A 22,448-nucleotide genomic window follows, 5' to 3' on the forward strand; every position below is an offset into this window, starting at 1 on the left:
CCTTACTTTTTTAGCCCACAAGTTTCGAAGAATGTTTCATTCTTTGCCTCCATTGTGTAAAGACCAGGTAAAACACAATGCAATTTCATTTTAACTTTAAGAATCATGTACGAACATGAGAAACACCTTTAAACATAAATTATTATTTAATTATAACTTAGATCTAAAAATATAAATTAGCTATTAAAAAGAATTTTAAAATGTTTACAATCTCGTAAAATATTACTGCAACAGTATATGACAGAGTCATAAATTTATAAATAGTTAATAAATATTAAAAGATACGGAGTAAAATTGAAAGAAAAAATAGTTTTTTATTTGATGTCCTTTTCACTAATTTTTAAAATAAAAAATTATGATTAATAAAAAAGTGTGGAGTCAATATTTATCGAGACTCGTTGGATATTATATGCACCCGACACCCCGCACACGTTTTTTACTCTTGAATCATAATAAATGAATAAATTAAAATAATAAAATAATAAAATAAAGAGAAAAAGTCTAAACGAGAGTACGAGACGCCCGTGATGACGATGGACCCAATCTCCAAAGCATTCCCACACCCACGCGCCTCCGTCGTTATCACACTTTCTCTCTCTAACTCCTCTCCCTTTCTCTCTCTATCTTTTTCCCATTCTCTCTCTACTTTCTCTCTCCGTCTTGTCTGCACTATATAATCCTTCCCAATCTTGCCCCTCTCCTCACCCTCAAACTGCTTTTTCTCTCTCTTGTGTACGAAACCGCAAACTCTAAGAAAATCAATCGATTCTGTTTCGCGTTTTTTAGGTTTTTTTTTTTTTAATATGGAGGAAGTGGCTTGCAAGAAGCGAGTTCGAGTCGACTCGGACGAGTTGGGGATCGACTCGCCGGAGGTGAAGAGACTCAGGGAGGATCTGTTGGATGACCTAGATGAATTCGAGCTCTGCACGGCGGAGCAGGATCTGGATTCCTTCATGAAGAGCTTCGAGGAGGAGATTACGGCGTCGCCGCCGCCGGCCGCGGCGGCGGCGGTGGTTGATTTGACGTCGGAGTCCGGCGAGTCTCAGCCGGATCTCGGATACCTATTGGAAGCCTCGGACGACGAGCTTGGCCTTCCGCCGGCTACGGCGTCGCCGCCGGCGGAGGAAGCGGAGAAGCCGGAGTTGATCCGCGTTTCCTCTGACTCGGCCGAACTCACCGGCGATTTGTGGTGCCTGGATGACCATATCGCGAGTTATGACTCGTACGAGTTTGGAATCGTCGACTCGGAGAACTATAACATCAACGGCGGTGAATACGCTGCGCTGGATGGGTTATTTGACCATTCGGATCTTGCTTACGGGTCGGGTGATTATCTGTGGAGACCCGAGACCTTACCGGCAAATTAGAAGTTTAGATAGGAATAGAAAATGTAAATCTTTTTTTTAAATTACTTTTATTATTATTTTATTTTATTAAATCAGAAGCGGAGAAAAAGAGTATACTTAATTACTGGAAAAAAAAATTGAAAATACCGATGCTAAAAGGGATGGTTTTAGCCTATGCTTGTCGGTGCCTAGTCTCAATTTTGAACATTTAATTTAATTTTACAGAAATATCTACCATTTCCATTTTACGAATTTAAAAAAAAAAAAAACCGAGACTACATAAATCTAGAAAAAATGACATCCAACGACCAACGTTATCAAAAAGCAAAGGACGAAGTCTCTCGGGAGGCTTCTAGAACACACAACTCCCAAGTCCCAACCATAAGCAAGGCAACAATTGTGAACTTGATATAAAAATTGTGTACTTTTTTTTGAAAAAAAATTGTATATTTTTAGTTAATATATTTTGTAAAGCATTTGCAGTTAATAAGTTTAGAATGTATTAACTATAAATATATAATTTGGAAGTTATTTTTGAATCAAGATCTACACTACTCTGATCTATGATATAATTTTTTTTATGATTCTTTATTGGTTAGTTACAAGACGCTACCTAAGTTAGTTTACCTTGCTGTGGTTCTTTGTTGGTTAGGGTCACAAGACAACTTAAGTGAGTTTATCTCTTTAAGATTTTTTATCGGTTAGGTTATAAGACAACCTTAAGTTAGTTTACTTCTTTATAGTTCTTTGTTTGATGTTAGAGTTATAAAATAAATTTATCAAGTGTACGTAATTGCAAATTTTTTTCATCACAACAAGTAAAGGAGAAAGTCTCCTAGGCAACTCTTCTAGAACATACCATTTCAAACAATTGAATTTGATTCTTCATGGTCTAAGAGTGAGTTATGGGGTTCAAGTCTGAACTTATGAAATTCAAAATACATAATAATGGAGTCTAAGATCTGATGAAATTAGAAAATTTGAATTAAAAGAAAAAAAAAACATACACACACAATTGAATTTGACACAAGCAACAAGCCAGTCCACACAAAAGAAACATAAATATAGGATATTTTTATAATGGAATATCAATGGTATTTGGTACAAGGCCGTCAGGCCGGTATACTTTCTTTATAAATATATATATATAGTTCTTCATTATTTTATTAGCACATATATATTAGATCCAATATGTTTTGAAATTTTAATTTAAATCCACAATAATTTAGATATTTAAATGTCAGTATATGTGTGCCATCTTAAAATATAGATGCAACCCTAGCCAAGCTCATCTTAGCCTTTTCATGATTAATTATTTTCTAGTTTGAAAAAGATATCAAACATACATTTATTAAAAAAATCTGCAATAATATTTATAAAAAAATGTACCACAAATTTATCTTATAATGTTCATCCAAAATCTGCAATAATATTTAAAAAAAAATGTACCACAAATTTATCTTATAATGTTCATCATAAAAAGGAATAAGGTCGAAGATTTGACTCTTATATGTGTGTGTCATGTTAAAATGCATATGGGTGTAACCCTAGTCAGACTTTTCTTGGATAACCTTGTAAGGTGTAGGGATGCCAACAAAAGAATCACGACTGGTTACATTTTGAAAATTGAAGGGCCATAGGTGGTGAGCTTGACCACGAATGATAATAATTTGAAAGTCGAATTGAAGGACCACAATGGTCAATTTGAATGTTTATGACTAAACGTGACCAAATCACTATACACGGAGGATTTCACATTCTAGCCGACTCTAGCCCTAACGGCTCAAAGCAACCAAAATCAACCATCACTAAATATGATAGGGTGCTCGAGTCGAGCACATCTTATCTCTATATGACTATTCTCATGGAAGATCTAAAATAATACCGACTATGTAATGTATTGTTCTCGTAGATTATTAATATCTTAACCCTCTACTTCATTTGCATATGCGTGCCGAAACATAAAAAGCATCCCTATTCTTGTCTTTTTTATTTGTTACTTGGGTATAGTGGGGTCCTGTGAGTTTAAGATTAGTTCGACAAAATTAATATCACCAAAGTATAAAAATAAAAATAAAAAGCATCACTATTCTGGTCTTTTTATTTGTTACTTGTAAATTAAATAATTTTACTACAAATCATTTAGATTGAATCATGTCACTTGAAACATGTTAGAATTTAATTAATATATGTAATATTATCCAAAAGAAAGATTAAAGTCCACATAAAATCTGAGAGTAGCAAATGGAATTTTGGCGTCAATGACATAAAAATATAGACTGATTCAGCATACCCATTTCAAGCACTATTCTTAGTCCACACCACTATGCGCAATTCAAAATTAAATACAAAAATGAAGTAAATTTCTCCGAAAGGGATTTTCAAGTGGGTAAAACATGACTCTTATATCTAAAACTGGTATTGTGTGAAACCGTCTCATATGAGATGTGTAATACTTTTTAATTAAAATATAATATTTTCTATATATCCATGAAAAAAATATTTCCTCTGTGTCATTTCATCTGTCATATTTACTATTTATTTGTCAAACCAACTATTTCCTCTTTGTATTGTCAAAAAAAAAAAGAAAACTATTTCCTCTTTGTATGTTTTCTTTGGTATTTTTACTTACTTTTTGTGTGTTTAATAATACTTTTAGTGTAGTTTCTAAACATATAAATTTTGTGTACTAATACTAGACATATTATTATGAAAAAATAGATTAAAAGTAATTTCAATCAATTTTCGTTAATCGAATTAGACACATAAAATGAGACGGAAAAAATATATTTTAATTGAAAAAAAAAATTTCACATATCTTACGTGAGAGTGGATTGGAACTTTTCCAAGGATGGACTCCAAGACAATTCTAGTTATAAGTTGAATTGGCCCGATGCAATGCATTTGCATCACACATTTCAATAATACATAAATGAATCTACAAACATTATTAAATTTTGAAAAGACTAAAAGAATTGAAAGTAAAAATTAAAAATTGAAGACTTGACTTCCAATATCAACTTCATTTGATTTTGACAAGAATGAGGGAGGGAGAAGGAAAGAAAAAAATATATATATATATATATATATATATATATATATATATATATATATATATATATATATATATATTACCATTATGAAAAAAACACCATAATGAAAAAAACAAAGAGAAAATTGGGAAGAAAATACATATATTATTTATTATTTTTTTTTATTATTTTGATTTACCGGAAAGCCCGTAATTGGTTAGTTGCTATTTGAAGGTGTCTAAGTGAAGTACCAATTCTTATACCATATACCCTGGTCAATATTGCATTATGAACCCTGATACAAAAATTATGTACCTTTAATCAACACATTTTGTACTTACAGTTAACAGTTTTTGTGCATGTAAACAAATAACTTGATAATTGTTGACACATAATATGATAACTACAGGTACAAAAACTTTCAACTGCAAATACAGAATATGTCAACTATAAATACATAATCTGAATGTTATTTTTGGACCAGTGTCTACAATGTAAGGTAGACCATAGTACATGGTATAATTTGCCATGAAGTACACCTTATGATTATAGCTCGCAAAGAACCACAATGAGATAAACCAATTGAAAAAATAAATAAATTATATATTAAAATTTTGATTACTTATTTATCAAGAAATTGGGTGAAAATCACATTGAGATCTAAGTGAGCCAATATCAAACATTGAGCATCAAATTAACATACTACAACATTTAGGATCAAACTGAAATTTAGTTAAAATTTTGAAACAAAAACGAAATTATTCTACATAAAAACTTTCCTTTTATTCCACAATCATGAAGTTCAATTGAAGCCCATAACACAATCTTAGAGTTCAACCTAAAGCCCATTACATCGATGGGCCTAGACAAAGTCCAAATTTAATTTTTTTAGGCCCATCTGTAAATTGCATTTTTTTTATAACAATACAATATAATTTCTTCAATAATTTGAAGTGTATCCGGTCTGGAAACTAAATAATAGAATAATATTTTTTATTTACTTAATTTTAATTTTCTAAATTAAACATGCTAAAGTTAATGTCTTGATTGTTAACTATTGGTTTGATCACAAAATCAACATTGATCTTAAGATTTTATAATTTCTTTACTACTTTTCTCTATCTACTCTTGGAGTCTTGGTAGAGAATAAAACAATGACAAGCCTTTCCTTCAAAAAAAAAAACAATGACAAGCCTTCATACCTTGCTGAAAATGTGTCTTGCTACTTGATCATCTAATAAGGCTTTTGTTGACTTTAAAATCCTTTGTCAATTGACCGCCACTATGGGCTCATGCGAAAAAGATTGTGTAATTCTTAAAGGCCCAATGATATTTAGAAATACCTCTTTGACATCTCTCATGAAAAAAAGGAGCAAAATTAGCACTTAAAAGGCGAATTATATAATTATCTTATAAGCCAAAGATCTTGTAGTCTAGTGTCACCCGGTGTTCCAGTTACATTCCTGACTCTTTGCTACATTGTAACAGAGTCAGTAGTACTCAAAAAAAAATATAATTATCTTATAACGCAGTTTTAAAATATATTTTATTTTATTTATCCTTTTCTTCTTATCTCTTCTCAATCTAATCCAACGTACTCTTCATATAGTTTAATGCTCACGCGCCATACTCCAACATCAATTTTATATCGTCGTGCACATCACTTATAACGAAACGCGTAGAATCACACATAAAAAGCTGCAAAGTACAGAAAGCCTGTTATACGTTTTGGGCTTACGCTTTTAGGCTTGCTTCCCCCCTCGGGCTTCTATATCTTTCTTCTTTCTCCTTCGACAGCGACAGTGATTCAATTCAGCGGAGAAATTAAAGAAAAAAATGAAAATTTTCGTGAAGACTCTCAAGGGCTCTCACTTCGAAATCGAAGTGAAACCGGAAGATACGGTACTATTTGCTTTTTTTCTTTCTATTTTTAGTCTTTTTTTTCCTTGATAAATATAGGCTTGTTGTATAGCTGTATGTTTATGATTGGTAGGGTTTAGCGTTAATTCTTTTTATGTTATTTGGCTTGAAGTTTTTTGAGATTTTGATTGAATTGGATGAGAATTAGGGTTTTGTGGAAGCAGGACTGTAAAATGCGTGATCATTGCAGTTGATTGAGCTTTTATTAGGTTGGGAATTGAATTGACTTAGTTTGAAGTCTGATATTATTGGGTGATTGTGTTTGTTTTGCAGTCTTTTCTGTTTATATAGGATCTTAGGATTAAAATCTTGTGTTGATAGTGTAGTTCTGAGCTGAGTTTGTAGTGAAAATTGGGGCTTTTGGAATGGTAGCCAGTACTCAAGTTAATAGTTGCTGTTGTGTGCGTCATTGGCTTCTATTTGTGATTTTCTAGTTTTTATAATTTCTCTTTGCTAGTAAAAAAGGGCTAATTTGGTGTTTTTCAAATACTTTGAATAGTTAGATTCATATGTATTTGTGCATTTATTAACGATTTAAGTGATTTTTAAAAAAATATATAGAATCACATTATAAAATGAGGTTCTAGAAATTGAATTTTTTAACTATTCACTGTCAGCTCTGTGAAGAGATGAAATCAGTAGTTTTATAAGCATTTACACTGTTTTGCCCATCTTTATTTGATGTGGCTTGCTGACACAGTGACACTTCTGGTATTCTTTCTCCTTCCATTCTCATTTAGTGTCTCTGTGCACATATGTTACCAGCACTACAAACAAGTGAAAAAATTAAATCAGTAGTCATAAAAGCATTTACTCTGCTTGCCCCATATTCTTTTATTATTATCAATGGCTTGCTCACTCTACTGGTAATTTTCTCATTCATTCTTATTTATTGTCTGGGCACATATGATGCCAACACTACACACAAGTGTGCACCAAGGACAAATTTTAAGTGCTTTCTGTGTTTTTAATTTTTATTGGCTGTACTTAGCAATTAACCACCCTGAACCTCTATGAGTAAAGTTTTAAAAATTCTTAAATTGTTCGTTTTACTTTATTTTTGAGAAATGTAATTCCAGTGTCTATTTTTGTATGCTTCACCATAATGGTATTGCCTTGAGGCTTTATATGTATATTTTAAAGCAATTATATGGATTTTTTTTAGGTTGCTGATGTCAAGAAGAGCATAGAGACTGTTCAAGGATCAGATGTTTATCCTGCTTCCAAGCTGATGCTCATCCATCAGGGAAAAGTTCTTAAAGATGGCACAACCTTGGAGGAGAATAAAGTTGCTGAAAATAATTTTGTTGTGGTCATGATATCTAAGGTAAATGTTCAGTGCTGCTAATATTCATAAAACATCCATGCTTGCACGCACTTGTAGGTGGAGCTTTTGGTGTGTGAAATTATGAGAACAAACTGAGCTCTCAAAGAGAAAGCATTAGAGAAAACAATCAACGAAACACTTAAGCAAATATCAATAGAAAACTTCTAAGACACTTCCAACTTAACCAACCGTGTATTATTTTGTAGTTTAATATTTCTTTAGCTACTTAGCAAATAGTCATGGTGGTTAGATGCAATAATATATTCTTAAGCTACTTTCAATGAGGCGTATCCATATTCCATAGACCAAGCAACATACATATTTATGAACCCATAAGAATAAGTATCAATGTAAAAATGCTAAGCCTCATTCTATATGATCATGTGTTATTTTTGTCCAAAGAGTCAATCCCTCAAAACACATGATGAAAAGATCTTGAATCATGCAATTCATCTAGTAAGCAAGCATTAATCATACAATGAATTGAACACAATTAATATGTTAAACAACTAAGTACTTGTAATAAAGTTATCAAACTAATGAAGGTAATAACAAAACAAGGATTACTTGTCAAGCCTTAGACAAGGTGTCCAGTCTCTCATGTTCTTAAACAAAGGTGTTTTAAATCTTTTAATTTTGAACAAATGAATAAATACCTAAAAAATAATAGTGCAGAAACAAAAAAAATTAAAATGACTAAGTAGTAATAAATTGTATAGAAGTGAATAGAAGTTGTAACTAACCATTTGAAAAAGAAAATAGGTACAAATAGTGTATATCTTTATCATTTGTAGATGAGTAGAATCCTTGTTTGTAAATTCCGAGGACTAAATCCAATGGGCATCATTTGTCTTGGGGCTTGAGCTGAATATGACTGTCATTATGCAAAGCATTAAAAATATTGAATTAGAAAATATTAATATTAACATTAATGTTGTTTTGAACACAGTTTAGAATTGTGTTGGCAGTTATGTTTTTCTCATTCAAAGGTTCATGTATATTTTAGTTAGAAGTGAACTACGCGCCCACACACTCACAATGTATATTCATATGTATGTTGAACTTATCTATTAGTTTGCCCCCCTCAAATACTGAGGTCAAGCTTTGCCCCTACACTGCCTGAAAGATGGATGGAGACTGTTATGCATCTTCTGCCTCCCTTCTTTATTCAATCTCATGCCTTATGTTTTAAAAGATATGGACAACTGTGACAATTCAAAGGATTTCTATTCTTTGCTTATCTTCTTCTTCTTCTTTTTCCATAATTTTTCTAAATATGCTGCATTTTTAGAGCAAGAGCACATCTGGAGAAGGTTCAGCATCAGCTACACCTACAACCAAGGTTGGTAACACTATGCTTTAATGAGAATTATTTCTTGTTCTTTATCTTTGTGCTTGCTTACTCTAGGTAGTAACAATAGTATCTCAAGTCCTCAACATCATTATATATCACCAAGTGCTAGAAGGGCATCCTAGTATCTCTACAATGATTTCCCACAACTCTTGGATAGTGGATTATTATCCTAGGGATGGCCACAGGGCAGAGAAATCCCCATCCCCGATTTTAGCATATTATATATAAAATATAAAATTGTACATAATTAAAGAGTTAAAATATGAATTTTAACAAACATAATACAATTACAAGTCACATTGTGGTTCATTAATAAATAGAATATCCATACAATCCAATTCTTCAAAGCAATGACCTTGAAATATCTTCATACCTTTAAATTTTCTGCATAACAGGTAAATCTCAAACATAATTTCCATACACAGCCAACACAGGCACAGCAATCACTGATTCACAGAAAAAAATAAAACAAATAGTTGTGTATGTAAAATTTAAAAATATGGATTAATCTGGTAAAATTAGAGGAAGCTGATCTTGGTAAATGCCAAAATGAGTTCAAGAATCAAGATGAAAGCCACATATAGAAATGAATCTTAAGTTTCAACTACATACAAAGTTTTTAAAAAATGAATAAAAATGAAAGAGAGTTACCAAAGATGTAGACTGCCAGAGGCTGAGTCGTTGCTGATGAGGGGAGTGAGGCTGCCTGAGTGGTTGCTTGTTGGCTGAGTCGATGCTTAGTTTTTACTATTGAAATACATATGTAGCAAAATATGTTTGGCGAAACAAGTACATAGGCCTATGTCATGGCTTGTACATGGGGTCGTTTCTAGTTGCTGTAATTGTTTCAAATATTTAACTCTTGGGATCAGGAAAGCCTTCTTCATTTATAATTGTAGTTTATACTTGATGACTACTTGTAAAAAAGGTTTCAGATGCAAAATTGTTTTAATGCCTTTGCAGGAATCACACGCAAGCAACCCACCTGTTAGCTCAACTCCTGCATCTACAAATACTGCGTAAGTTTCCTGCTTCCATGAATGTTCTTGTAGATTCTCCTCCCCACCCCCCACCTCTTCCCCTGGGCATATAAAATCTTCTTTTTGTGATTCATTGTTTTCTATGTTTTTCTCATATGGACTTTATATAATTGCTTTAGTGCAAATGTTTTGCAGGCCTGCTCCTCCTGCAGTAGCCCCTGCCCCCACCCCCACCCCTACCCCTGCACCCGTTGCAACTGCTGGGTGAGCTCAACCTTCAAGTGAAGAACTTGGTTTTTATAGAATTTATGTTTACACTTTCTACTTTCTTAACATCTTATACATTTATATTGACAGATCAGAAGATGTCTATGGTCAAGCAGCTTCTAACTTGGTCGCAGGAAACAACCTTGAGTCGGCAATTCAGCAGATTCTTGACATGGGTGGGGGAACCTGGGATCGGGACACTGTTGTTCGTGCTTTGCGTGCTGCTTATAACAATCCTGAGAGGGCTGTTGAATATTTATATTCTGTAAGTCTTCTTTTTATGTATGAATTTATTCTAGGGAAGACAGTTCTCTAGTCACATGGGAGGTGAATTTAATCCCCCATCTTTAATCAGAAGCAGGATCTATTTTGAGCATGCAAAAAACTTTCATGCTATCCTGCAAGTAGTGCTCATGTTTGGTATATGTATTGCCTGATAGAAGATATACCAAAGCCTTCTTTTCAAAACCTGAAGAATTTTGTTACATGTTGTAATGTGCAAATATTCTAGCATGGGCATTACTTTATAGGGTGTTCTAATGAGTTTCCTTTGAGGGATTTTTTTCAGGGTATCCCTGAGTCAGCTGAAGCTCCTCCTGCAGGAGGAAACCCACCCATAGTGCAAGCTGCAAACCAACCAGAACCAGCTCAACCTCAGCAAGCTACACAACCTACACCCGTTCCTTCAAGTGGACCAAATGCAAACCCTTTAGATTTATTTCCACAGGTACCTAAGTTCTCAGTTCAGATTGTATTGACCAGTATCATTTCGAGGGTGGTTTTAAACGTTTTATTTTTAACAGGGTCTTCCAACCATGGGTTCCAACACAGGAGGTGCAAACTCCTTAGATTTTTTACGCAATAGCCAACAGGTATACCATTTACTCATGTCCTACTTTCTGCCCCCAACTCTTCTTCAAGATAGTCATAAAGGGATAAAGGAAAATATTTACTAGCTAATATGTTCAAAAAAAATATTTTGTTATCAGTTCCAAGCCTTGAGAGCAATGGTTCAAGCCAACCCACAAATATTGCAGGTTTGGAACACTCTTACCAAAGTCTCTTTCCAGGTTTATTATTGAGATTGTGAATTAATAATCTTATTCTCATTTTCTTGGCAGCCCATGCTTCAGGAACTGGGAAAACAGAATCCCCATTTAATGAGGCTTATACAGGAGCACCAGGCTGATTTTCTTCGCCTTATCAATGAACCTGTTGAAGGAGGAGAAGGGTATGTTGGGTCCTAGGTTTTGGTATAGTTTTTGAAGTATATAGTTAAATGCCTAACATATTCTTCATTTGTTGTCAGCAACATACTTGGGCAGCTTGCAGCATCAATGCCTCAGGCTGTACAAGTAACACCCGAGGAGCGTGAAGCAATAGAACGTGTAAGTGCTCACTTGCTCCAAGTCTATATTATGATTGCTTCATGCATACCTTTTGATGGGAAATTGCTCAGTCATCTACCCTTGTCCCTTTATTTGTTTTTTTGGATGGGTGGGGATGTGTGTATGTATTCTTACTTTGTGAGTGTTGTATAGTCCATAAGCTACTGTTTGTAATGACAAAAATGAAAAATAACATCGCACATGTTTTATGTTTGTCTAGAGTATATCATGTATGATGATGACTAAACCTTGGAAAGTAGTAGATGTAACTTCCACCAGCCTCTTTGAATTGAATCTTTTCTAATAATTTCCGTTTTGTAAGAATTGTTGTACTTTTTAATTATTAGCACTTAGCATTCAAGGTGGTCTAATAGCATAGTACTGTTAATTTTTATATTGCTTGATTTGGTTGTATGGTTTTGTGTTGCAGCTTGAAGCAATGGGATTTGATCGAGCGCTTGTACTAGAGGTATTCTTTGCTTGCAACAAGAACGAGGAATTGGCAGCCAACTATCTGTTAGATCACATGCACGAGTTCGAGGACTGATGTTGGAAGTAAAGTTTGGTGACCGGTTTTTAATATAATTATCCACATTGCATCTCCTTCTCATGCTCACCGTACATGCATTAGTTTCCAAGTAGCATCTTCTGCGTCCGTGTGCAGTGTAAAAACCCGAAATAATTGTAACTATATTTCCTGATTTGTTTTGACTTGTGTCTTCTTCAGCTATCTTCTTGTTTTCTATAATTACAACTGTCTTATTATATATCAACGTTTGGTACCGTGTCACATTGTTCTTATTGCCAACTTAATCAATGCTTTCATTTGTAGAGGTGTTGAGTTCATGTTCTTAGAGTTTGTACGGATTTTGCCTATATCTTCGTTTCTGCATTTCTTTTGGGATGGCAATTCGGTACAGGTGATAAGGTGAATTGCATTCTAAATTAGGATATAGGTGAATTGCTTCAGTTTGAGCTTTTAGGCATGCAAAAGTTGGGCAAATTATAATCATGCATCAACTCCACTTTGCATTGTAGATTTTGGTTTAAAATACGTAGTAACATTTAGATTGTGTTAATAAATTATGTGTCTGTAGTTAATAGATTATGTGTTTGTAAATAAATTAAAAATACAGATATATTTATTGTTGATATAATATTTTAATTGTATATTATGTATATGCAATTAATCTATTATGTACTTTTAATTTATTTATACACATTAATTACACATAATTTTTGGATCATCATTCACAATAAAAGGTGATCTTTGGTTCATAGACTCATAGTATAACAATTGCAAAAGTTGGTTTATAGTTAATAGTACAAATTTTGACTACAATCATGTCTAATTTTGGCAACTTTGTTCCCTCTTCATAATGGATTCTGTCGTAATAAAGAGAAAATGATAAAGAGAAAATGGTCAAATAAGTATTTAATTTTTAATTAGGTTTTTAAACTTTTAAAATGTATAATTATATCATTTTAACATGTTAAATTGAGACAATAAAATTTAAAATCAATAAATATCATGCTATTTCAGTTCAGACAATATATCTGGCGATTGACGATGGTTCAACCGTCATCGATGAACTGTCGTCAATCGCCATTTATCAGAGAAGACGACTAGTTGGTAACAATTATTATTTATATTCAAATAAAATTATAAATTAGATGGATGAAGGAATTGACGTGGGGTTGGATATGAAGTGACACGTGTTTTTGAGAGTGAGTCACTATTCTTCTCCATTAAGGCAGGAAGCATATGCACTATGCAGGGCAGGCAAATTAGAACAGACGTGTCGGCCTCTTCAAAAGGTCGGTTTCAATTAATTATAATAATTTACTCCGTAATAAACATCACTTTGAAAAGAAAAGAAAAATAGTATTTTGGAGGGAAGAACGCAAACGTCGTTATAACAGACAAAAGATCACATGGCCTTCCGATTCCGATCCATCATCTCCGCCACGCCTAAACTCCATTCCTCCAAAAGGTAACTTTCTCCATTGCTTCTCTCCTTTTCTCTTTCCAGATCCATCCCTTTTTCGCACTTCGAATTTTTCCAGAAAAGAGCTTATTATACTGAAGCTATGTTCTTCGTTCCGTGCGAACAAGGGTGAGGGCCACGGCATCCGGTGCGAGGATTTCCATGGAAGAGGAGGAGGCCGCCGCCGCTGCTTTCGAGGACGCCGGCCCCGCTGCTTTCGAGGACGCCGGCCCCGCCACGCCGCTGTCCACGGTGGCGGATGCGTTCGAGCGTATTACCGCGGAGTTGAATTCCAAGGGATTAGAAAATGTTAAATTGAAACCATTCTGTGAGGCGTGCTCTCTCGTTTCTGTCCTTTTTGGTTGTTTAGGGATCGCATTCAAATTCGCCGAGATTGAATACGTCGCCAAGGTTTTGCTTCAACCCTAATCTATCTCTCTCTCCCTCCCTTTTATTTACAAATAAGGAAAAAAAAGTCTCATTAGATTTATGGCTTCTCTGCAAGAATTTAGAATGTGTGCACAAGCAATTGAGATATTTTTCTAATTAAAATCTGATCATATTACTTACATAGTATTAATAATTGCCATTTTCATACTAGTTTAGATGAAAAATAGAAATGTTTTAACTTAAGTTGCATTAAAAAATTTCATAAAAATGTCTCTGGCATATATTTTGCTTGTTTGATTGCAGATCTAATTGCATAAAAGCTATAAGTTGAGTGACCTATTTGAAGCTATAAGTCAGTGACCTATTTGAAGTTATACAAGTCAGTGATCTATTTGACATTTGTTCTTACAGATAATGATAATCATGGGGAAATTTGTGAATTGCAAAGTTTGCATACTCTTTCGAGTAATAGATTGATTCATAAGTCATAACTAGCATTAGAAGATTGCATTGTCTCTTTTATCCATCCATATCAAATTTTGCTCTTGTATTGTGCTTTTGTTTTCAATTCCCTGTTTCTACATTCATTATATTACTGTCACTGGGCTTCGCAGGTTCAAAGCCTCACGGAAGCATCAAAGAGCTACGAAACTTTAGAAAGCATCCTTGACTACGATGTTGAACACAACAGTGTGAAAACAGCAGGGAGTTTATCGCGCAATTTACGCAGAGTGAGGCAGGGTTTACATCTGATGAAGGATATATTTCAGAATTTTCTGTCTTCCTGGTATGCCATTAATTTGCCTGCACAACTTTTGTAGTTATCCTTTTTCTTTGTAACAACTGCGGACACTAATTTGCTCTCTCTAGTGACCGCTCCTTGAAAGATGCTGCTTCAACTGCATATGCCAAAGTTTGTGCACCCTATCATACATGGGCTGTCAGGACTGCTGTTTGTGCTGGCATGTATGCCTTGCCAACCCGGGAACAACTTCTGGAGAGGATGAAAGAAAATGGTCAGTTTTTTCTATCTACTTTCTTAGTGAAGTTGGGTTCTGATAGTGGGTTTTGCATACTACAATATCTAGATAAAAAACTTGATGCTGATGGATTAATCACAGATGAAATGTGTGCATCCTAGCAGCAGATTATCAGCTAGCATGATTAGTAAAAACTACTATCATATATGTTTTGTTGTATTGGTAGTTCTGTGATTTCAATCAATACCCTTCTGCTCGTGCATCTTTGCCATGGTTGATGTATCAATTGTCGTGGAGAACAAATTAGAGCACCACCATTGGTGAGTTGTTCTCCCCCCTCCCTCCAAGGTTTTGTGGATTCCTTTGCCAAGCAACATTCGAAACAAAAAGGGAGGAAAAAAAAGGGAGAGTGGTGCCACATCCAAGGTGTGTGTGAAGAGCACACGCCCGTTGGGGCACCTTGCGTGAATCAAACCTGCGTGTTTTTATTCTTTGACTAAAATTGAGGTTCTAGCAGGAGAACCTCTTCCTTCTCTATCTTCCAAGTTAGCCAAAAATCACAAAAACACCTCTATTAAGGTTGCTCTTAGGATCTTAATCAGACTTTGAAGTGGACTTTTGACTTTACATTGTTTGATCAGAATTTCATTTTTTTAATTTGACAATGACAATTTTGTGGCAGATGTGACAGCCGAGGTGGAAATGAATAGATACATCAATGCTTTAAATCCAATCATTGACTACATTGACAATCTCTACATTTCAAGAAACATTACCTTGGATTGGTAATGTTCATCTTTGTTCGACTGGATCAATGCCCCTCTTGCTTGGCAAGTAGCAACCACTCTCAATGTTGAAGCAAGAATATCTGCTCATAGAGGTTAGGTTTTAGCTTACTTGCAATTTTTGGAGGCGATTTCGGCCCAAAGTTACTGGGATTTAGAGATTATTAGAGCTAGATTTGTCTATTGTAGAGTAAAATTGGCATATTTATAGATGAAAATCATGCCAGAAAATAGAAAACTACTTCAAACTTTGTAGACTTGAACACATTCTTACATTTTCAGATTGATTTTGATCTAATTGCAGCATTGAGTAGCAGGTTAATTTGATTGCTCTTGAATCCTCTCAAATTTCTTCTATCCTATTCTTCTGTTAAGCGAATGTCATATGAGTACCTAACCTTGATTCACTCCTTAATATGTAAAAAGTGGCAACAATGGGATCTCAAAAAATACTAGTGTTATTGCTTTTTAACAAAAATCAGCTAGCGTCACTGCGTGTGTCCAAATGTCAAAGGTGGTCCCCACACCAGTGACGTGGAACCATATTTTTTAAACCATTGGAAAAGGGTCCAACAGACCTCTAAATTTCTAAGTTTTCCGGTAACTTGCAACAGGTTATTGATAAAAAATCGTCGGAAAACGTCATAATCGACGAAAAGGACGACTTTCGACGATTTCCGACAACCGGCTAAGGATTCTTTAAAAATCAAAACTTATATAATTTTACTTAACTGGCTTATCGATTATTAGAAAATAACACAAGGACTACTCTTTAAAAAGAATTTTATGTTTATTTACGAATCTTGATTTTAATTATTACTTTTTTTTTTTAAGTTAAGTATATTTGTCCAACTGGGATCCATCAACTTGTATAGGATAAGTTAGAGTTACTTGAACCATAACTTAAGAGTTTTGCGGCAAAAACTCATAAAAAATTAAGCATGTCATGTGGCGGGTTGATCCGCTTTGAATGGACTATATTTAGACATTTCAAAATTATTGTTATCAAACTCTTAAGAATCAAGTAATTTATTATCATAATCTTATTAGAACTAAATGCATAATCTTATCATAATCGAAAGCAAGTCAAGCACTACAATGACATTTATATTGGAACTAACTACTACACTTTGCTTTAAAAAAAAAAAATTACACTTTTAAAAGAAAAAAGGGTATGTAGATAGTACAACACCAACGAGTGCGCGCTTTTGGTGACATATGCTTTTACAACGGAAGAATAAACTTTAATGATATTATGATGTACATTTATTGGAATTACAAATATTGTTTTTCAAAATGTAAATAGTACAACATAAACAAGTGGTCCCCCTGATATATGATTTTACCGTGTACAAAAGAAATATATATATATATATATATATATATATATATATATAATCAGTGAATAGTGAAAAACGTAATGTGTTAATTATTGAGTAGCTAATTTTAATTTGTTAAATATCAAATTATGATTTATGTGCGAAGATTAAATAAAAATACGTTGAAATTAACAAAAAGTTAATAAATTGTTAATAATTTAACAAACTGAATACGGAGTAAAATTCTCATATGATATGCTTATTATATTAATAAAAGCATATATAGTAATGTAATAAAAATTGCATTATACGGAGTAGTAATTAATATATATAATAAAAACATATATAGTAATGTAATAAAAATTGCATTATACGGAGTAGTAATTAATATATATAATAAAAACATATATAGTAATGTAATAAACATATATATTACTGTAATAAAAATTGCATTATACGGAGTAGTAATTAATATATACTCCATAATAAAAACATATATAGTAATGTAATAAAAATTGCACTATACGGAGTAGTAATTAATATATATAATAAAAACATATATAGTAATGTAATAAAAATTGCATTATACGGAGTAGTAATTAATATATACTCCATAATAAAAACATATATAGTAATGTAATAAGCATATATAGTAATGTAATAAAAATTGCATTATAGTAATTAATATATATATAATATATAGTAATGTAATAAAAATTGCATTATTAATATATATTCATATATGGAAGTAATTAATTAATATATTATTATACATTTGAAAATCTCGAACTCTTAATTAGTATTCCAAAAAAGTAATTAATTATCATAATTTTATTAGGAATATATATATATTTACTATTATTGTTTATTAAAATTATGTATTCAATCATCTATTGACCTCATTAAATCTTTATATGAATTCTAAGACCCAAGACCATCAACTCTCAGGCTAGCAAGTCACCTAAAGTTTCAATAGCAAAAGTGATCGATTCTCAGGTTTTATGGTATATATGATGGTGCTGAGCTGTTAACCGATAAACACAACTCCCATTTACTACTATATACATATCAACTTAATCCGCTCACTCGAAACATAATTTTTTTTTTTTGGGGTTTTTTGAAGCAAATACTAAGAAATTATTCTTTGTTTTTGTTTTGCTTTTCTCAAGAAAATGGAGGATTTGTCTGGAGAGATCTGATCAAGGAAGGAAATGGAGAAATACAACCGAGGTTCATGGTGTCCCGCCGACAACAAATTCCATCAAGTAACTGCCTACATTTTTCGTTGATTAATTAAATTAAAGTTATATCGTGCTTAACTTTTGAAATTAAACTTAGTTTTGATTGTTTGTTTTTGTAATTTTCGATTCTTTATCTTTAAAGATTGTTGTGCTTTTGTTTGTCAAATCTAAATGTCCGTGTATGGGTATATGCCACAAAAATCTAAACGATGCCCTAATGGATATACTTTGTAGGGAGTATTATTTCTTTTGTGTGTGGAAGTGAAAATGACATAAAATCATGAGGGGATTTTGTGTTAACAAATATAGCTTAAAGGAAAAAAAAAAATTATAGAGTACAAGTTTTTTTTAACGATAACTCAAGTAAAAAAATTGGATCTTTTATTTTGTTATGATACTACATGTTTATAATCAAAATTTTTGAAAGTCGTTAATGGAGACTCTACCTTAGTCAAGAAGATAAATAAAATGGGAGAAAAGTGACTACAAGTAGTTGTAGTTAGACAATTCAAAGAAAGTGAGAGTAACGTTTTTTGAGTGCAGTAGTATGATATGTGTGGTGTAAAGATTCTAGTTTCTGGTTGTGCTTTTTGTCTTCTTTCCTCTCCTAAACATAGACCTCAAATATAATTTGTAGGATTTAATTTTCTATATTAATTAGTCTTTATCTTAAGTTAATATTTATGAGTTAGTAGACTTGTTTTGGCCTTCAATTTAATTTGGCTTTTTCATTAATACCAACATAAGCAAAATCAAAAGATCATAGTTTAGGCATTTGAATTTATGTAGGGGAGAAACAAAATTCTTCAAATTGAGAATGAAAATGAATGAAGTTGTTTTAGCACAAGGAAACTTTATACTAACATAAGCATAAAAGGGAAAATTTTAGTAAAAGTTCTATACTAATGCTAGCTACTCAAATTGTATGATATTGAAGAAATTACCATATATATATATATATTCTTTTTACAATGAGACTGATTGAAACTTACACTTTCCAGAAAAATGAGACAAGAATATTAATTCATGAACTTTATACTTTGCTAATTTACATATATTATGCTAAGTGTTTAACCTTAGCTTTAATCCATTAGTGAGTTTATTTAAAAATTAAAAAATTATTCCTATTTTTGATGAAAAGGAACATTTAGTCTAGGGTTTGAAAACAAGGGCAAATCTAATGTATTTAGGCTATAATTCCTTCTCTCTTCTTATATCAGTATATACATATATATTTACTCTTTTCGAAATAATATATACAAAGAATCCATGCATGTTTCTTAGCAGGAACAAAAACAACTTATTCAATGGAAATGCCCTCCCAAAGTAAGTTATCCCTTTGTCTTTCTTTTATGTTAATTAGTTCCATAAAATATTAATTTCTCTTATATATGTTCGATCAACTTTGCAGCTCTCCATGCGTGATGATTTGGTTATTATATTGCTGCTGGGGAGGAAAGTGTGGAGTTAGGGCTCCAAAACCATAGGGAAAAGGGTGTGGCAGAACAGGTTTATGTTCATCCTTACTCCATTATTCCTCCAAAGTAAGTTATCCTCTTCACTTTCTTTTCATCTCTAATCTCTTCAATTTGTTGAACTTAATAAGAGAAGCTTATAGCGCATAGAATGAAGAATCAGAGTACATTGAAATCTATTGAGAACATGAGACTATATATATATATATATATATATATATATATATAAATCAGGTTGGAACCAGCCTTAACCTACATACAAACCTATGGACAGTACTGTTAAGGATTGCACCGCAACTACTACATGATTGCATCGCATCGGCTCCCAAACATGTCTGGAGGACCATTGCTGTGCAATCGTATCCGATGCAATACTATTATGTAATAGTTGTGGTGCAATCCTTCCGTAGTTCGCAGGTTTGCAATATACACAAACTTATAAAAAGAATGAAGGATCAAAATACATTGAAATATACTAATACATGAGACTATATATAATAACATAGGAAACTACTCTACAAGGAATACATAACAACCATATAAACTAAAAAAATCTTGAGAACACTTATTATGATCTTAGCTTTAATTTATCACAATCTTCATTACTTTACTTGGTCATAATCCAAATTTTTCCCATACCCATACAGTCCTTCTGTTGGGTTGGATTTGGAGGACCAATCCCAGGATGACAGGTGCATTTTTCATGTGCCCCTAGATCCAATAGAAAAACTAGAACTAGAGGAGGGAGAAGTGCTACCTCCTTGCAAAATCTGTGCTTCTTCACAGCCAGTTAGCACATAAATCCATGGAAATCCTACCATTCCAGCATATGCAAGATTACAAATTGATCCTGAATTAATTGCTGCCATTGCTACACTTGTCAGGAGTGCCCAAACTGATTTGATAGATCCTGATCTCCTGACCATGTTTCTAAGCAACCCAGAATTGGTTGAGCAGGAGATGAAAGTGCTACTAACAAGCCTTGCAACTGAGAAAATACCAAAACCCAACATGGCTGAAAGTAAGCCTGAACTCATAGCACTCCCCCATGCAGGAATGCCAAATATGGCTGCTGGTATTTTTCCTTCAACTCCTTTTACATTTAAACTATATTTTTTTGGGAGTGACGAGGAAAATTTGCAGCCACAACTTGAGAGTGTGCACTGGATAAACCTCGTCTTGTGACCATAGTCGGCAAAAGAATCACAAAGAGATAAACCAGCATAACCAGTATGGATAGGAATAAGCCAGGCCCCTCGTTAGGCTACATACAAGCTCAGACCCATGCCCAGACCTTAGATTTTCGTAGCAGGTCCAGACCTAATTTTTTTAAAGCTTGACTCGGCTCAGCCTATTTTCATCCCTAAGCCTAGGTTGCTCATCTATATAGCTGGCCGCCTCAAACCAAGAAGTTAGGTTGAGATTTGAACTCGTGACCTTGTGATCAAGAGTTTGTATCCTTAGCCAGTTTGGTTGGAGTTACTCCCAGATTTAAACTATATTATGTTTAATAACAAGGCATGCAAAGAAAGTGATTGATGAATATGGGGAACATGTAGGTGGCAACCCATTGTCCGAGCTGAATGCTCCTCCAGTATGCCCATATCTAAAAAGGAACATCTGAAGAACATAGTCAAGAGTGATGGAGCACATGAATCTGTGGGAGATAAGCCTCCTTGCAAGTTTTTCAATACATCAAATGGATGCTTGAATGGCTTCAAATGCCGGTTCTGGCATGAAGTTGATGCTCCTTATGCAAAGAGAAGGAAGGCATAACAGGCTATTGCGGATATGGCTGGCGAGGAGAAGTGTCAAAGAGAGAGGGGAAGGGTAAGTGTTTGGATATGGCGGATAATCAGATTTTGATGGATTGCAGGCATTAATGTAACCCCCAAAAGCTCTGGGGGATTTGTATCATAAAGATCTGATAGGGGCTAGTTCTAAGCGGTGGATTCCCCATAATAGGGGATAGTTTTTCCCTTTTGTTCTTTCTTATGGGATAGCTCCCTCCTTTTTTAATCAAAAAAAATGTAACCCCCAAAAGGAGAAATTTTAGTAAAAGTTAAGCATTGAATGCTACTTGGAGTGCATGTTCATACTTAAAAAAAATTGGACAGCATGAAATTATGAAGTGTGATTGTGATTGACTATATATCACCTGTAAAGCAAACGGAATTAATGATACTAGTCTTTGCTAATGAGTTTATTATATATGCTAATGAATTATTCCTTAAGTAAAAAAAAGTAAGTGTCTTAAATCTAATGTAATACGAGGAATTTAGGCCATAACTCATCCTCTTTTCTTATATCAAGATTCTTCTTCATAATAAGAACGAAAATACTCTGATCTTCTAAAGTAAGTTGATTCTTCGCCGTTTTCCTCAAAGTTACACAATTTATAAAAAGGAACGTGTAACAACTGTCTTTTCCTCATCAGTAATTGGAATGACACACGTGTCTCCTTTTAGAAGGCTTCTTAAACTTTGCCTTGATGAGGCATCTTGATGGAAAGACTTGGACAAAATATTTCTGACTGTTTAAAACCATATAAATGAAAATTTAAAAGAGACTCACAATCTCCATAAAAATGAAATATTTTTTAAATTAAAAACCATTAACCCAATTACATGTATGATTCCCCAGCACCAAACCAGGG

General features: G+C 33.4%; 3 protein-coding genes across 4 annotated transcripts; all 3 read left to right on the forward strand.

Moving 5' to 3' along the window:
- The first annotated feature begins 700 nt into the window (after window positions 1-700).
- On the forward strand, window positions 701-1,574 carry LOC116003686. The gene has a single exon (XM_031243588.1). It carries the CDS (start codon window positions 804-806, stop codon window positions 1,365-1,367), a length of 564 nt encoding a protein of 187 aa, XP_031099448.1. The 5' UTR covers window positions 701-803; the 3' UTR covers window positions 1,368-1,574.
- Window positions 1,575-6,124: 4,550 nt separating this feature from the next.
- Window positions 6,125-12,447, forward strand: LOC116005182 (ubiquitin receptor RAD23c-like). 2 transcript variants are annotated; one of them, XM_031245437.1, is made up of 12 exons: window positions 6,125-6,280; window positions 7,464-7,625; window positions 8,917-8,967; window positions 9,934-9,998; window positions 10,155-10,223; window positions 10,317-10,491; window positions 10,795-10,953; window positions 11,030-11,098; window positions 11,216-11,263; window positions 11,348-11,457; window positions 11,536-11,614; window positions 12,045-12,447. In XM_031245437.1, the coding sequence occupies exons 1-12, from the start codon at window positions 6,215-6,217 to the stop codon at window positions 12,159-12,161; spliced, it is 1,170 nt and encodes a 389-aa protein (XP_031101297.1). In that variant the 5' UTR covers window positions 6,125-6,214; the 3' UTR covers window positions 12,162-12,447. The 2 variants fall into 2 exon arrangements, with proteins under 2 accessions (XP_031101297.1, XP_031101298.1); XM_031245438.1 differs by having other exon boundaries at window positions 9,943-9,998.
- Window positions 12,448-13,454: 1,007 nt separating this feature from the next.
- LOC116004297 (ACD11 homolog protein) lies at window positions 13,455-16,085 on the forward strand. Its single transcript, XM_031244278.1, has 5 exons — window positions 13,455-13,608; window positions 13,731-14,013; window positions 14,607-14,779; window positions 14,863-15,008; window positions 15,655-16,085. The coding sequence occupies exons 1-5, from the start codon at window positions 13,550-13,552 to the stop codon at window positions 15,759-15,761; spliced, it is 768 nt and encodes a 255-aa protein (XP_031100138.1). The 5' UTR covers window positions 13,455-13,549; the 3' UTR covers window positions 15,762-16,085.
- The last annotated feature ends 6,363 nt before the right edge of the window (window positions 16,086-22,448 follow it).

Source organism: Ipomoea triloba, chromosome 14 (genome assembly GCF_003576645.1).
Source record: "Ipomoea triloba cultivar NCNSP0323 chromosome 14, ASM357664v1".
NCBI classification, from domain to species: Eukaryota; Viridiplantae; Streptophyta; class Magnoliopsida; order Solanales; family Convolvulaceae; genus Ipomoea; species Ipomoea triloba.